Source organism: Leptodactylus fuscus, chromosome 1, assembly GCF_031893055.1.
Source record: "Leptodactylus fuscus isolate aLepFus1 chromosome 1, aLepFus1.hap2, whole genome shotgun sequence".
Classification (NCBI taxonomy): domain Eukaryota; kingdom Metazoa; phylum Chordata; class Amphibia; order Anura; family Leptodactylidae; genus Leptodactylus; species Leptodactylus fuscus.
The window spans coordinates 89,066,266-89,084,366 of NC_134265.1; the positions used below are offsets into that span (position 1 = coordinate 89,066,266).

The 18,101-nt window shown below is 42.3% G+C and overlaps 1 protein-coding gene across 1 annotated transcript in view; it reads right to left on the minus strand.

The window, feature by feature from the left end:
* Positions 1-4,718: 4,718 nt before the first annotated feature.
* FBXW8 (F-box and WD repeat domain containing 8) overlaps positions 4,719-18,101 on the minus strand; it is an 82,915-nt gene continuing 69,532 nt past the window's right edge. Inside the window, exons 8-11 of the mRNA XM_075273470.1 lie at positions 15,026-15,153; positions 9,079-9,252; positions 7,524-7,640; positions 4,719-6,127 (exon numbers count right to left, since the gene is read on the minus strand). Coding sequence (XP_075129571.1) covers positions 5,983-6,127; positions 7,524-7,640; positions 9,079-9,252; positions 15,026-15,153 — 564 coding nt within the window. The 3' untranslated portion in view covers positions 4,719-5,982. The remainder of the gene's footprint in view (positions 6,128-7,523; positions 7,641-9,078; positions 9,253-15,025; positions 15,154-18,101) is intronic.

An 18,101-nucleotide genomic window follows, 5' to 3' on the forward strand; every position in this document is an offset into this window, starting at 1 on the left:
CACAGCAGCAGTAGGAGAGTCCAGGGGGATTGGCAGGGAGGTAGCAGCAGCCTGGCGACCTTGAGGAGGCCGGGAGGGAGCAGCAGAGGGGGGGGGCAGACCCCGAGGGGGAGGCAGAAGATGGGGCAGAAAGTCCATGGGCCGCATGGATGGCACAGTCAGGAGCCAGGGGGCTCGGGGGCACAGACAGCACATTCAGAGTCTCAGGTACAGGGCATGAGGGAGACGTTGGAGCCACTCTAGGGGAAGAGGGCTCAGGGGAGTACCAGCCATGTCCTCCCTCCCCCCAAGCAACAGACCCAGAGGAGGCATTCATGGGCTCCAGGGAGGGGGACATCAGTGGGGCAGCAGGAGAAGGCGGCAGGGATGGCCACTCACCATCCAACCCAGGAGCAGGTAGTAGAGAGGGCGAGGCAGATTCACAGCCTACCTGCCCATCATCCATCAGGCCGGAGGAGATAAGGGGGGGGCCGCCGGAGGTATGCGCCGGCGGACGGACATCCCCGGCATGCAGCTTGTCCGGACCGCCGGAGGAGGGAGAGCACGGCCGCGTGTCCTCAGGATCCCCAGTACCGTGGAGGGCAGCAGATGAGAGGCGCACGTCGCTGGAGGCAGCCGGGGAGAGCACCGCAGCTACAGCAGGCCGGCCACGTGGAGCGGCCACAGGAACAGGCGCCATCTTAGATCCGGCCGGAGTAGAGGAGTCCCCACAGCGCGGCACCCGGAGGAAGCGGGAGATAGAAGACGAGCCAGAAGTCCCCGGAGGAGTTGAAGAGGACCGCTGAGAGGGTCTGCGATTCTTCCCCATCACCAGGCAGGTAAGTTCAAACGTGGTCAGCCGTATAAGGTGTCTCTACCAGGAGCCAGGGACGGAGCAGAGACAGCACACAACCTCACTCCGCCATGGCCAAGCCACGCCCCCTGCTAATTCATGTTAATGCTATAATTCCCTCCATAGGACAAGGATTCCCTGCTCCTCCAGGCAAGCAGCAACCATATCCAGACTGAAATGAATGGGAAAGTAGCGTCATGCCCTTCTTGTTTTAGGTCTACAGGAGTCAGCCATAGCCCTGCAGAAATGCTATAGATCTTACATGCTAGAATCTCTATAATGTGCGTTTCCTCTGATGTGGTAATGCTATAGATTGACCACAACACTAAATCTTCATGTGACTGTGACCTATAGCAGTCTGAAAATGTACAGCTGCTACTCGGAGATCAGAAAAACAAGTCAACACTTATGTGCCAAATATATTCTTACCTATCAATCACTGTAGACATCAGGGTGGCATGGGCAACCAAAAGGCTTGTTGTCACCACTCACTGCCCATTATAGTAGTACTGATGACAATGAAATAAAGGGAACTGGCATATAATGTATGCAGAATAACGGGAAATGTATTCAAGTCTAAGCACAAAACATAAGCAGAAAGTAATCACGTTACCCAAGTGGTCCGGCATGAAATATCTGGATTGCATCCTAACATTCTGCAGACAGTCTGAATGTCATCTGCTCCTACGTGCCAATACTTCTACTTGTCAGCACCTGGCATATTTGTGGCATCTCACACACATATTCAGAGAACTTGGACAGAGAAGAATGGGACAGGTTCCACATGTCACAATATGATCCCTGTGGCAAGTTCTTATGCATATTATTTCCATTCTAATGATATTTATTAACAAGAAACTGTAACAGATAAATGTGATGTGAACCAGATTTATAATAATCAAACATGCAGCCAAATAACATGGAATGAATCATCGGCCTCCCCAGTGACACATGGTTGGGTGCACGCAGGGCATCTGAGTAGCTATTCGTGTACATTGTTCTTACATGTAAATAAAGGAGCAGTCGGTTGTAAACCTACATTGCAACATGAATTCCTATTCACATACTGTATTGGAGCATGACCTATTCCTGGAATGTCTGTAGCATTCTTCCATTGTCTTCAATAGGACATAGAATTACAGCACACTTTAAGTCCTTGCACAATGTCACCCACAGTGTGAGGATTGGAGCTTTGATTATAGATAATATATTGCCAATTTTTTACATTTATTTTATATAAGCAGGTATTGAAATACAAGGAAACCTCTTGAGACAAACCCTTTGAGAAGACTCCCTCTCAAAGACTGTTTTTTTTGTCCCATTGTGCTCTATGGAAGCTGCCTCTCTACAAGCAGACGACCTCCTTCCCCAACAAAAGATCATGCTTTTGAGCAAATTTTTAACCTTGAAAGGACCACACATTGGACTTACACTTTGAGACCAATATGGCCCCAGCTCTGCACTGTTCCACATCATTAAACGGCAGCAAACAAGAGACTTTCAAGGGACATCTGGGGAAACAAGGATCCCAGTATCTCATTGGAGTAGAGCAGGGGTGCTCACACTTTTTCAACGTGTGAGCTACTTTTTAGCTGACCAAGTCAGAAGAACTACCAGGGCGGGGGCGGGCCTGTGGGTGGGGCAGGTGTGTCTGTGGGCGTGGCCAGGTAATTGGGAGGGGCCAGGCGGATCGTGACAGCAGGAGACAGCGGAGTTCTGTGGCTGCCCAGGGATCCCCGCTGTCTGCTTCTTCACAGCACAGGCTGAGAGTTATCTCTGGACACTGGCAGGCCGGGGCTGCGGCAGCCCCGCCTGCCAGTGTCCGGAGATGACTCTCAGCCTGCACTGTGAACAAGCAGACATCGGGGATCCCTGCATCCCGCGATCGACCCATACGTCCTTTGCGATCTACCAGTAGATCGCGATCGACGTATTGGGCACCCCTGGAGTAGAGAGTCGCTGCCATAGTCAATGTCATCTGGTACTGAGGGGCTGTTCACATATGACAACAATAACAATTTTGCAAGGACAATCTTGGGAACTAGGCCACAAAAAGGATGAGTTTTATGTATACTTCCCTAAAACAAGCAGTCTTAGCGTGTTCTCAAGTGGCCATTGAAGTTCTAGTTTTTGGCCTATGAAATGTAATCTAGTATTGTCAAAGTTAGCAAAGAAGGGGGAAAACGGAAAGAGGAGCCATAGGGCTAGTTCACACGGCGTAAAACTTTTCCGCTGACGGCTTTTTCGTGAGACTAGCTGCGACAGGATGCCAATGAAGTGTATCAGCATTCCGTTGTGACATCCCGCTCTTGATTAGGCCTAATCAGGAGAGAGTCTTGAGCCGCAGATTCCACCTGAAGATAGGGCATGTTGCTTTTTTTTCCCACTAGTGGAAAAAACTGCTAGTGACTCCCATTGAAATGAGTGGAAGGTGGTTTTTCATGCAGATTCTGCGTCAAAATCCGCCTGCAAAACCCTATGTGTGAACATACCCATATTAGGCAATAATAAGAAACAGGGGAGCAATACTAACATAGTGGTAAGAGGGGTAGCCATGCTGGGGTCCAGAAGAGGCACAAGGAATGAGAGGGAAAGGGATATTGTGCTGGGACAAGGAATGAGAGGGAAACCATGCTAAAGACCACAATTTAAAGGGATACTGTGCGAGTAGGGTCACTTGGAGCGAGTAGAAAGTCATACCGGGGACCAAGTTTTATAAAGATGCCATGCTGGAGACCAAGAATAATAGGGTCATCTTGAAGTAATAAATGTGCAGGCCACCAGGGAAGTACATGAGAGTTGGAGCTCTTATGGTTATGTGTGTGGGTTAGGGTGTCTTTTGTATAGTAATATGACTGTTTTTTTAGTCCACGTCTAGGTCTGGTTCTGTGTAGTATACTGATGTGATACCCGGTTCTCTGTAAAATGCGGAAACAAAAAATACATGATTCTTATCTCTTATATCATTATTGGAGGGTTTGGGTGCTTGCACTTGCTTTCTGACACCATTAGACACTTTAACCTGCATTCTTTATACCTTTTTCTTTGTTTTTATTTTCTGACTAGATTTTTTTATTCCATTTTTCTGTACGTGATTTGGGGGCTGCCATAGTAGAGTTCTTCCTCGGCTTTATTTTTAGCGATACGCTTTGCAACACAGTTGTGGCAATAGGCAACAAGAGAAAGGAGCTGATTCACTGAGGTTTAAGGGAGAGTTTTCTAGACATGGAGGGAAAGTAGATACACGGTGACATCATCTATTGTACATAGTGAATGCAATAATGGGTCAGTGATGTTATCTATAGAGGTGTTATCCAGTCCTGTCTATAATGTAAATCAGGTGACTGCAGCAAAGATAAAGCCTATACAACTGGCAATTCATTAGTCTTAGGCTGTATTCACACAGAGTAACGCCAGGCGTTTTTTGTGTGTTTTTTGCACATAGCGCCGCGTTAACGCCGCGTGTATACGCGGCGTTAACGCGGCGCTATGTGCAAAAAACACACAAAAAACGCCTGGTGTTACTCTGTGTGAATACAGCCTTAGTGTCCAAAGTGAACATTGCATGGTTATTTAATATAGATAGTGACATGGAAAAGTCATCAAAATCTTCATAATTATCACAAATATGTTTAACATAAAAACCTGGTTTAAAGAAATAAGCAATTTTTGATGATACATTCCCTACAGGAGACCCATCAGAGGAAAAATCTAGAAATTAACTGAATATTGTTTTTAATACGGAACCTCTATGCTACAATGTTATTTATTGGTCAGAGAAAAAAACAGGCAATGAAAATAATACTGTTCATATATAAACAATAAATCCACAAAGCCTTGCTATAGTGATAAAATGATATTTTGCATAAACTTGTGATATACATATCAGGCCAAGGCAGTATTTGATGGGCAAGATGGAGACATGCAGTATGCGCTTCACTTTCTTTACTGATGAAACCACAGACTGATGCTTTACTATCACACATTCTGAGTTTTTAATATTTCACAGAGAACAAAAAAGAAATAAATTGATGAATACTTCAAAAGACATGTAGAAAAACAGACATTAAGCCAGGCCTGTACAAAGTGCCAGTGACTCCAATGTGCATGCACCCCATTCATTGTTTACCAGGCACAGCTCTGTGCTTTTGGTAGTACTCTACCTGGTATAGCAGCTCTAGGCACCTCAGTCCCAGAGAACTACATTGTCTTCAATCAGCCGACTGGCAGGGGTGCAGGGTGTCAGACCCTTGGCCAATCCTATATTGATGACCTATTCCATAGGTAGGCAGTCAAACTTGTAGCCTCAGATAAGGATTCTGTACTTCAGTTAATATCCCTGAATAGATTTTACGCTGATAATAAAGACTCTTTTTATCACATAATGTCATTTCTGTTTCTTGCTATGCGGCTTGCTCTGGGGTTGTCATAGCGGTGTCAAAACTTCTGTGAGTGAACGTACTGTCACGTGACCTCCACTCCTATAATTGTGGAGTAAGAAGAATGACCACATGGCAGAAGGTCTGGGCACAAAATTTTTTGACATTACATGGAAACCCCAGAACAAGAGTAATGTAAGTTACATTAACATTACTGTAGCAGCTAGGGGATCAACAGAGAAAACAAGACAAGGTGCATATGTATGTATATTAGAGACAGTAAAGGGTTTGGTAGACCTGAAATGGAAAACAATCTCTGTACGGTAATAAGTCAGTCTATTTTACAACATCCAGGAAGTTGGTGTACAACATTTACTCATATGAAATCCATTATTAAAATAACTATTCAGGTGGCATTAGAGAACAGCGTGACGTCCTCCATAACTAAGAAACATCATATAAAAAGTTACAAAGGTTGTACCTAATCAATATTAAATACTCTGTAGTACACAAACTTCTCAGTATTTGCAATGATACTTTACTTTGATACTTTAGTATCTCCTTTTTGTTTAAAAAAAAAGGACAGTAAAATAAGTAAACTATACATATATACAATAAAACAGGGCCAAATTAATCTGGATCAATTAAAAAAAATAATAATAGTAGCAGATACTGCACAATAAATGTGTTGCAGGATCCCGAATCCCGTGGATATCCAAGAGACTACTGCAAAATTGTCCCTGAGAAACAAAGTAGTAGAGTTGATATTATTCACACGTTGTCATAGGGCACTGCCAGGCCAATGTTGTAATTGTACCCAGTCACTTCATTATAAGAGGAGCGGCAGATTGGAAGGATGCTCTCTACAGATGTCTGATCCACAGAGAATTCATATACATTGATGGTGCCTCGATGTCTGAAATGAGAAAGAGAAGTCATGCCTGACCATTTAGAAAGCTTAGGCTTTTCTTATAATTTGGTCACTTAGCAAGTATGCCATCTAGTGGTGGATTGTTTTCTTACACATGTGAAACAAATGTATATACTGTAGATACTGAATTTTATACTGGACACTGTAATGACAATTATAGGGCAAAAATATCAAAAATATCAAAACCATCTGTACTTGGAAACAGTGGGGGTCCCAGTGATCATATCCCCACTGCTCAACAATTTATGAGCCATCCAGAGTATAGCCTGGTTTAGTGGCACAACCCCTTCGAAATGCTGATCACTGGAAGTCACAGTACTAGGACACCCTGAGATAAGTTTTTCCTGGGGGACCCATCTAACACAATGGGATTGTACAAAATAGACAAAGACTTTCCATGTACACAATTTCTGCATTGAATTTTCTGTCTGTAGTTTGGATTTGGACATTGGATTTATTGCAGATGTTCCTGCAGATATACTGCAGAATTCAACCACACCACATGTTTGTCCCATATGGACATACTCTTAACTAGTATGTCTACCACTGTCTGCAGGAAGGAAGCGTCTGTGTACAGACCCTGGGGGATTACACACAGATTGACACACACACTAGGAATAAGGATACTACTCCAAGAGGTGAAGTTTTCCAGTATCATTAGTATTACCTATTTCATTTCACACTATTATAAAATAAGGGGATGTTAACAACGTGTAAAGAGGAATTTGAGTCAGTCTTCTCACTGGCTTTCCTCTCACATTGGCTTTCCACCATGGGTTTACTTGCCAATTAGATTTACAAACACTGAGGCTAATCCGCTTTGGTTCTGTGGCTGAACCAACTGAGACATTTGCGATGAAATCAGGTAGAATGTCCTAAAAAAGAAGTGTTCGCCACTATTTCCTATTGAAAACATTGGGAGGCATCTTCAGGTTGGAATTCAGAGCTGTGTGGACATTCCCTAATTGTCCCTGCTGTTTGCTAACCAACAATATAAATAGGATTGGGTCCTCAGCTAGCAAAAAAGTCTGTTCTGTCTGGGTTTGGGGCCAATTTCTAAGGTGTTAAGAGATATGCATTGGTTACATTATCACCTGCACCTTTTCAAAGGTAGGTGAAAGGTGACAATGAAGTCTCATAGTGTCACATTTAGGAACTGAGCAGGTAAATCCAAGAGACAGTGACAGCAGTTCTGAAGAGCAGCAAAAATCTTGCTAACTGCCTATTAAGACTCATTCTAAAATCAACTGTTGAAAAGGTAAGCCAGGGTACAACATACTGTAATAGTACTACATGGCATAGAAATTATTATGGAAGAGATCTTTATTGCATAGGTACAAGTCACGAGATGAAAGAATACAGATGGGAAGCGTTAGACTACCTTCTGTGAGCGGTAAGGTCATCATCCATAATGCTGGCCCCTCGTGGATGCTTCTCATCAGGAATGTTTGCAGTGATCAGACTCTGGTGGTTAAACCAGATATAGCGGACTGGGTGTCTGCAATGAGATAGATACATTTGCACAGTAATATTTAGATATAGTTAGCAAGAGAAATGAAAAAAATGCATAATAATCCCAATAAAATAACAATAATATATGTAATTTATTTTATAAAAACCTCATGATTTAAAGCTCTTTAATAAAAGTTGATTTTTGAAGTAGTGTGTGATCCTGTGTGTATAAATAACATGCACGCAGCACCATCTAGTGTTATAGAAGTAGAATGCAGCAGGAATACACATGAATAATGCTCAGAGAATAGTTCCCCCACATAAGCAGTGCTGTTGTAGTAGATTAGACAGGTTTTGCACCTATCTTTTATTGAAATGTGGTCGATAAGAAAGAAAGCCTTCCTGCTACGCCTTCTTGCCTATTCTTTGTCCTCATTTAGTTGATGTTCTTTCATCTAAATACAAACTGAGCCAGGGTTAATGTGTTTAGATGTGCATTGTTTGGGCAGCACAGTGGCTCAGTGGTTAGCACTGTAGCCTTGCAGCGCTGGAGTCCTGGGTTCAAATCCTGCCAAGGGCAACATCTGCAAGGAGTTTGTATGTTCTCCCTGTGTTTGCGTGGGCTTCCTCTGGGTACTCCGGTTTCCTCCCACACACCAAAGACATACTGATAGGGACTGTAGATTGTGAGCCCTATATGGGACAGGGACTGACAATATCTGTAAGGCGCTGCAGAATATGATGGCGCTATATAAGTAAGCATAATAAATAATAAAATAAATAAACTGTGGACGTATATCTGGGGCAGAAACCAGAGATTTAATTTATCACCTCTGACTGACATCTATGCCGTGTCGTAGCTGGCATAGTTCTCAGCCATTATTTACATCAGAAAACTAGAGTAAACAATGATGTAACTGATGATATATTTTATAGGGTCACACCAGAGCATGTGGTAAAAACGCTATTGCGCCAATGGTGTTTAAAAAGTCACAGCCTGGTATTTTACTGCTTATTTACAGCAGAAAAGATTGAAGAAAGATGAGAAATATTCGTCATATCTCTAAAAATCTGTTTACTGTATTCACTGCTAGCTGTGGACAAAGCCTTTTCTAGATCTGTTCTTCTGCCGTATACTGTCTGCTCCAAACACCACTTATGTTACCTGATCCTGCAGCTTCTCATTTACTTACTGTCACTTTAGTTAGTAAGCTTTCACTAGTAGGGTCCTCTCTGCCTTTGTCTCAATATAAATGTTCACTGGTTCTCATTACTAGTCAGGTTATTGTATCATTACTGGTGTAGTACTGTGCCCCCCTGTAAACAATCTAAGGAGAGGTACTGTATAATCTCTCTCCTGCTGAGAACTTGGGACTTACTAATAAATTTAAGTATCAATATTAATAATGGAAATAGTCAGTAGAATATATTATACGTTTCCCAGACATGGATACAGCAGCTAATACAATACAATCATACAGTACCTTGCATGCATCTCCCACAATTTCGTACCCATCCTTTGATCCCATGTGCAGGTTAAACCCTCCTCTCCTCCAGAAACCACCTTCCAGTCATCCATTTGCACTGCAGACACTCCCAGTTGATGGGCATAGAAGGAACAGAGAGATTTTTTACATCGCAGGTCATATACACGCACCCTAGAAAAAAGAAAATCATATGTTCACACAGGTACATAGAGGAAAATACATGCACTGAAAACTCAAAGCGGTTTGTGCCATCAACACTACATCTTAAACCATGAAAAAAAGACCTCAAGCACATCCATCCGCTGCTTACTATTATGAGATCCACTACTGATGAACTCTATGGACTGATATGAAAAAGCAAAAATCCAGAAACACTGGCTGACATCTACTAAGAAGTTTACATCATTTATCCATATTGTACTTACTTATCTTCGAGTACACTGATACCTTAGTTGGTAAACGCAGAGCATTTAAGCCCTCCCCAACTGTGAGAGTACTGCTCTTCCTACTCTGCGTAATACAGAAAAAAAGAGAAAAAAAAAAAAAAACCTACTCACCTGTCCTCAAAGCTTCATTTACATCCCAGGGCGGTCCAGTCCTACAGCTCAGCTGCCTTTTTCCTGTGGAATTCCTGTGACATCCAGGTTTCCCATCTTGAGGTCACTTATTGGCTTCAGCGGCCACGTGTAGCAGATACTTCCAACAGAAGACATCAAAGAAGCTGCAGGACCGGACTGCACAGTAAAGTACCAGAGCAATGGGGACATGCAAATATGGTATTCTTTTATTTTGTTCACCACCCCCAGCTTAATTAACAAATAAAATTTTAGCCTGGACAATCCCTTTAACCTATACCTGTAACAAGAAACCCACCTCCACCTCAGAGCCACAGCTCAGGACAGGGCATGACTTTCATTAACTACTTTTGCTTTTGCGTTGTGGAACAGGATTATTATATAAGGCACCATTAGGACTGGCACTGCAGTGTCTGTGTCACATTAGCTATATCTATGAATTGCATCAATCACGGGGCACTGCTATGTCAGGCACTACCGGTATTATTGGGTACTGATAATGTACACAGCTTCTACTGGTGCTATAAGTTCAACTATCTGCCATAATTCAAGGCTTTACATTTCATGGCCAGTCTAGCTGAGATATGCTAAGTGTGCCCAAAGGGTAAGTGTGATTTTGTTACTGTCAGGAGATTCAGGGGTTAATAATATAATAGACTTATGAGGCAGCACAACTTTTGTTTGTCTTTCCCGTGCCTATGCCCTATCCCTGTGCAATTGTGAATGGAAAAATATATAACTGGATTAAAACCTTGTCATCTATGAACTCTGTAGTCATAACTTTACATTATACCCATCCAGGGAAACAGTCAAAGTGCCAGCAGCAGGGACTGTAAATAGCACATTATATGAGATCATATGAGTGAATGTCCCTCAGGTGAGAAGCTCAAACATTTCCAAAATGAACGTCTTCCAGCATCCTTTTAGCTGATTAGCAAATGTCTTCCCGTAAACATTAACCTCACCCCTCGGGTGCCGTCTACAATCCTTCACCAGAACGTCCTAGCATACACACTTTACTGTCCACATGGTCACAGAACTTTTCTTCAGATCCTTTACTCATCTTGCCTTCTCTTTGTGTCTCACATGGCTCTGTTTTATGACACCTACTCTTTATACCTTCGGCCTGGGACAGCCTAAAGAGTTCCACTTTTAGTACTGCTTTCAGGGATGACACTCAAATACATCCCAGATGTTACCTCTCTCAAATACATCCCTCTGGCCCAGATGTTACCTCTCTGCTCTTCAGTGTTTCTCAGTTACAGTCTTCTCCAGCTTTTTAAAACTCAACATGGAGGGAAAAAAAAACTAAAAATGTGTAATCTTCACCCACCCTACATCAAGAGACCTATCAATCACACTCTACCCAGTCTTACAAGTCCACTGCCTCAGGATAACCATTGTCCTTCAAACCACATAAACCCTAACCCTTAACATGTGCTGCTGTTCACAACTTAAACTTATTTGGAAAAGCCACTCTTTCTTTAACCTTCAGTTATGAAGAATTCTAGCGCATGCCCTCATCAAATCCCGCCTGGATTATTGCAACATCCTTCTTTGTATCCTCTCATCTAATAATCTTGCTCCCGTCCAACCCACTCTTAACTCTACTATCTGACTAATTCACTTCTCCCTTGTTTGCCTTTGCTTCCTCAATCTCTCCTTCACTAGCTACCTATTGCCCAGTGAATCCAGTATATATTATGACACACAAGGCTGTGAATAAACTGTCCCCTCCATACATCTTAACCCTAACCAGGTACCTCCCCACATGCAATCCCTCTGTCTACTGGCCACGGTGACAGTCACGCTAGGGCTATAGTGCAGCCACAATTTATAGGCCTTATGTGATTGTGACATAGTGAGCCATTGTGATGTTTATCCTTATGACACATTCTTCTTCATCTGGCACAGCGGTGTAGTGAGGGGTTAGAGTGAAAGCAATGGAACCCCTCAGGTATTGTGGTCACATCTGACCATGGTACCTGAAGGGTTAAGACATCTTTGATCGCAGGCACTGCCGCCTGGTCTCTACTGTGTGAAACAGCAGAGGTCCCATGGCTATGGCACCTGCTCAGCTCACACTCAAGGCGCGGGTGCTATGTTTAAAGCCTGGCGGATTTTGGGAAAATCTAATTAGAGGATTCTGTTAAAAATAGAATTGTCTTAATTCAAATTACTTGAATTAATTTAATTCATTGCCCAGCTCGAAGTGCATGTATGATGCATGTTGTATGTACAGAGTGTGTATACCGTGTGTATAATGTATAGAGTGGGGGAAATTTTCTACGAATTTTAGCATATATGCACCAAAAAATTGTCAAACCTGACACGTCTAAAAATTTTGGCATATTTTTTCTGGTGTAAATTAAGTAATCTAATAGGAGGTGTAAAGTAGGATCAGAAAGTCTGCAGTGCATTCATTCGGCATTCAGTCACAGCTACCCGTATTTTGGATCGGAACCTGCGGCAGCCTCCGCCTCAGGTTGTGGTCCAAAATACCCCATGTGATCTTACCCTTAGGGTCCAGTCACACGGAGTAATGTGTCACGTGATGTGGCACGTATACGGCGTGTGAGACTTTGCTCGCCGTAAATGCTCCCATTGATTTCAATGGGAGTTCGGATCGTATATGCTGCGTTATTTTGCGGCCGTGATTTTGCAGCCGCAAAATCACGGCCGCAAAATCACGGGGCGTATACGATCCAGGCTCCCATTGAAATCAATGGGAGCGTTTACGGCGCGCAAAGTCTCACACGCAGTATACGTGCCACATCACGCGGCATGTTGCTCTGTGTGAACTCCCCCTTAGACTGTCTCCTTCAGCTTGTTAAAGACTTGATTAGACTTGATTAAAGACAGACCAGAACATCTTCGTTCACTGCTCTATATAGGTGCTCTCACACTATACAGCCCCATACACATCACACATTTCTATCATGACCAATTTGCACAGTAATTTGCGCTACAGTTTCTCTTATGTGGAATCAGACCACACTGGCTAGCTATTACCGCCCACACACATAAAAGTATTAGAAAGTGAAGTCAATAGTGTGTTTCAATATAACACTGTACAAAAAAATATATCCCAGAAGGCTGCATATGTCTAGCCATGCAATCTGTGGAAGCATATCCAGTGGTCATTACAAACCCAGTGTCGCAAAGAACTGGAAAAGTGCACATTTAGAATATAAAGATTGTAACCTGTCATCCTTGGAGGGCTGAACTTATTTTAGAGACCTCTGAACAAGAATCTGGTTCTATCCTTTGCTGACAGGCAATGAATTTGGCAGATCTTATAATGCTATTGTAATTCCTAATCTACATTTTAGCTAAAAGTAACTTACCATTCATTTCATTGCCAAATATCTGGTTGCAGGCTGCGTCCATTGAAACCAATAGGACTGATATATCAAGACTGGTGTTTTGCATGCTTGTCTTGATAACCCCTGTCCTGGCAGATGTTGTGTCTCATTTATGATGAGATAAATCCTCCGTTCATGCGCCTAAACAGAAATTTACCCCAGTTCCTTGCTGGCCTAGACTTGTGGCATAATTTACACAAGAGAACTGGTGTAAATGATGATAAATCTAACACGGCCAATAGCCCCGTCTCCTTTAAGCAAAGTGACAGGTGGGGTACAAAACATAAAAGACACAATAATTTTGCTATTTTGTACATTAATTATTTGACTCTCAACCTATAATAAAATATCCTAAAATGTGTCACTAAACATCCTCGAAAAACCTAAGTACAATTCTTTTCTCCAAAATCTGTTGTATGCAATATCCCAAAACCCAGCCAAGAACTCATCACTGTGAGAACAAAACTGAAATAGCGGTTTCTTATAAATGTAAGAAAATATGATTATGGAAAGCTTGTTCTGTTATCTTGGGGATATAATTAATGTAGCCATGACATATACAGTCCTGAATATGCTACTTATCAATCTGGTAAATCCATGTTTTGGAAGGGAACGTGGACTGAAATGAGAAGAATAATTTATCAAGTATGTCACGATCCAGTGCACTGAAATAACAAGCTCTGGCTGAAGTCCAGAACTCTGTGGCATCTTTCCTCCTGTGATCCTGAGGATTGGGGAAGGGTGCAGGTGCCTGGAAAGGGAAGGTGGTAAGTGTCTGCTTGAAAAGGCGAGACACGGCTTTTCCAAATCCCTCTTTCAGAAGAGGAAGAGCAGGAGTAGATTGCCAAAAAAGTCATCTGGCAACGCGTTCTGCTGCTTTACTGCCCACGCAGTTTAGACCTGTTGTGAAACCTTGAAGTAGTAGAAGCTGAAGATATCTCCTGCTCTACTGTAGAGAGGCAACATTTCTACAATTTTTAGTTTAAAAATGGAAAAATTCCATATCCATCTATGAATGTTTTATGACATGTTACCAGTTATTCCCTGTCCCTCCCATTCATTCCGATGAAGAGTAACTTCCACTCGTGAATGTTTTATGATATATACTAAAAAAAACTCTTCACTATATAAACCTGGAGAATAGCATACAATAAGAACTTCCTTGAAGGAGTAAAAGCATTAACATCTCCGGTTTATACCACCTAAGTGACCATCTTATGAAGGTGTGCGCTGCCTTTAGAGGAGGTTTTCAGAGATGGGTTCATTATGGAATAACTATTATGGAGATAAGATAGAAAGATGCTATATACTGAGATGTGACAACATCAGACTTTGTGGTATTTGGACTGCAGTTTAGTTTTATGTTCTATAAGCCTATGCTGGAGAGAAATGCTGCAGTAACAGTACATGACACACAAGCAGACCATAAATGCCCGGCTACCCAGTGAAGAGGTGTGAACTGCAGCCATTCATGCCTTTTGTTGGCATATTGTAATGTACCGTAGTTTTGTATTTGCTTCATAAAAAAAACTGGAGTCCTACTTTGGGTAAACGGAACCACCTCCTAGTCCCCTTGTTGCTCTTCTTCCTCCCTCCCTCCTCTGTTTTCAAATGTACTTACATGTGCTATACTGCACTTCACTATAGTCTGCCAGTCGCAATAGCACAGGTAAACTACAGAGGAGGCAGAGCAATTTGGGGCCTGGTGCTGGTTCCGATCACATGACCGGGAAACCAGCCTGGAACCCCCATGTCCAGCATGAAGCAGAAGCTCTCCTGCCAATGTCCACCAGGCTCCGGTGTTGTAATTGTTGAACGCCAAAGGCAGTCCATAAGATTAGGAAAAGTCAGATAACGTCAGATCTTCAGTCTACTAAACTAAACCTTACAAATTAATACAATGAATTTTATGTATGTGTACAAGCATTTCAAATGAAAAAAATACAGAAGTCAGGAGAATACAAAAAACTCAAGAGATGTAATGTGAATAAGCCTCTAACTTACCTTCTGTCCCTATTTCCAGTTACCAAAAAATGAGGAGGGCTGTCTTTCAGATTGATGCAAGTGAAGTCCCCAGTAGAGTTACCCAAGGTTGTGAGGCACTGACCAGTTTGAAGGTTGTATACATGAATCTGTGAATATATTGAAAGATGGATATGGTAAGTACAGTGTGTACTCGAGTAACACTAGTAATTGGGTCTGGAGTGCTTACTGTAAATTAAGAACAGTGGGGCAAATTTATTAAGACTGACACTAGTCTTAATAAAGGCCCTGACAAGCGCAGGAAACCTCTTCACAAACCAGCCAGCAGAATTCTACATCAGTTAAGAACTGGCATAGATCTCCATATACGCCAGAAAACTGGCATGAGGTATAATGTTAGTCCGAGGGCATTCTCACACCTACCCCGCTCACATTCGCACAATGTGGTGATGGCATGGAATGGAGGTTGTGGTGCACATTTAGTGCAAGTAAGGACCATTAACTTCTATAAAGCAAGTCCTTAAAGAGGACCTTTCATCAGATTGGGCACATGCAGTTTTATATACTGCTGGAAAGCTGACAGTGCGCTGAATTCAGCGCACTGCTGGCTTTCCCGATCTGTGCCCCGGGTAAAGCACTATCGGTCCCGGTACCATAGCGCTTTACAGTCAGAAGGGCGTTTCTGACAGTTAGTCAGGTACGTCCTTCTGCCCAGCAGTGCCTATCGCGCTGTACTGTGGAGCGGGGAGGAACTCCCCCCTCCCCTCCTGATAATACTCGTCTATGGACGAGCACTGTGAGCAGAGGGAGGAGGCGTTCCTCCCCGCTCACACAGTAAAGCGCTATAGGCGCTGCTGGGCAGAAGGACGTACCTGACTAACTGTTAGAAACGCCCTTCTGACTATAAAGCGCTACGGTACTGGGACCATATATATATACAGTCCTATGAAAAAGTTTGGGCACCCCTATCTTAATCATTTTTAGTTCTAAATATTTTGGTGTTTGCAACAGCCATTTCAGTTTGATATATCTAATAACTGATGGACACAGTAATATTTCAAGATTGAAATGAGGTTTATTGTACTAACAGAAAATGCGCAATATGCATTAAACCAAAATTTGACCGATGCAAAAATATGGGCACCTCAACAGAAAAGTGACATTAATATTTAGTAGATCCTCCTTTTGCAAAGATAACAGCCTCTAGTTGCTTCCTGTAGCTTTTAATCAGTTCTTGGATCCTGGATGAAGGTATTTTGGACCATTTCTTTCTACAAAACAATTCAAGTTCAGTTAAGTTTGATGGTCGCCGAACATGGACAGCCCGCTCTCAAATGATCTGAAAACAAAGATTGTTCAACATAGTTGTTCAGGGGAAGGATACAAAACGTTGTCTCAGAGATTTAACCTGTCAGTTTCCACTGTGAGGAACATAGTAAGGAAATGGAAGACCACAGGGACAGTTCTTGTTAAGCCCAGAAGTGGCAGGCCAAGAAAAATATCAGAAAGGCAGAGAAGAAGAATGGTGAGAACAGTTAAGGACAATCTACAGACCACCTCCAAAGAGCTGCAGCATCATCTTGCTGCAGATGGTGTCACTGTGCATCGGTCAACTATACAGCGCACTTTGCACAAATAGAAGCTGTATGGGAGAGTGATGAGAAAGAAGCCGTTTCTGCACGTACGCCACAAATAGAGTTGCCTGAGGTATGAAAAAGCACATTTGGACAAGGCAGCTTCATTTTGGAAACAAAAATTGAGTTGTTTGGTTATAAAAAAGGCGTTATGCATGGCGTCCAAAAAGAAACAGCATTCCAAGAAAAACACATGCTACCCACTGTAAAATTTGGTGGAGGTTCCATCATGCTTTGGGGCTGTGTGGCCAATGCCGGCATCGGGAATCTTGTTAAAGTTGAGAGTCGCATGGATTCCACTCAGTATCAGCAGATTCTTGAGAATAATGTTCAAGAATCAGTGACGAAGTTGAAGTTACGCCGGGGATGGATATTTCAGCAAGACAATGATCCAAAACACCGCTCCAAATCCTCAGGCATTCATGCAGAGGAACAATTACAATGTTCTGGAATGGCCATCCCAGTCCCCAGACCTGAATATCATTGAACATCTGTGGGATGATTTGAAGCGGGCTGTCCATGCTCGGCGACCATCTAACTTAACTGAACTTGAATTGTTTGTCCAAAATACCTTTATCCAGGATCCAGGAACTGATTAAAAGCTACAGGAAGCGACTAGAGGCTGTTATCTTTGCAAAAGGAGGATGTACTAAATATTAATGTCACTTTTCTGTTGAGGTGCCCATACTTTTGCACCGGTCAAATTTTGGTTTAATGCATATTGCACATTTTCTGTTAGTACAATAAACCTCATTTCAATCCTGAAATATTACTGTGTCCATCAGTTATTAGATATATCAGACTGAAATGGCTGTTGCAAATACCAAAATATTTAGAACTAAAAATGATTAAGATTAATAGGGGTGCCCAAACTTTTTCATAGGACTGTATATATATATATATATATATATAAATATATATAGTAAATCTATCTATGATTTGAACAGAGAACATAAAGATCTCTATTGTACAGATATATCATGTGGTGCATGTAGACTTTATAGGCAGTCTCTCTGTATAACTGTATCTCTGCATACCTCTGATTTATACATAGAGAATTATGGCATGTTTCAGAAGCAGTGTGTCTAACAACAAACGGAGTGTCTACTGACTCGTGTGCCACCATAGGCATTAACCTAACACGGTTTCAAGGCTAGAGCTGAGAAAGTAGATGCATACCAGTTAACATTCCACATTAAAGCATGGCTATTGAAATGATGTTTTATGTTACACATATTAAACTTGTAGCAACAAAAAATGTTTATGATACATGAATAATAGATGGTGAATGTAAAAAGCTGCTTGCTACAATCTGATGTCATTTTTGACAATGAGCCAGAGTGGCTTTGGGGCCACTTTGAAGCAGATATAAAATATTGGGCTTGCTAACAAAGACAGAATTGACTCAAAGGTGATACAGAGCTGGCAACAATAAACTTTCTAATCCACTGCACTTAGATGGC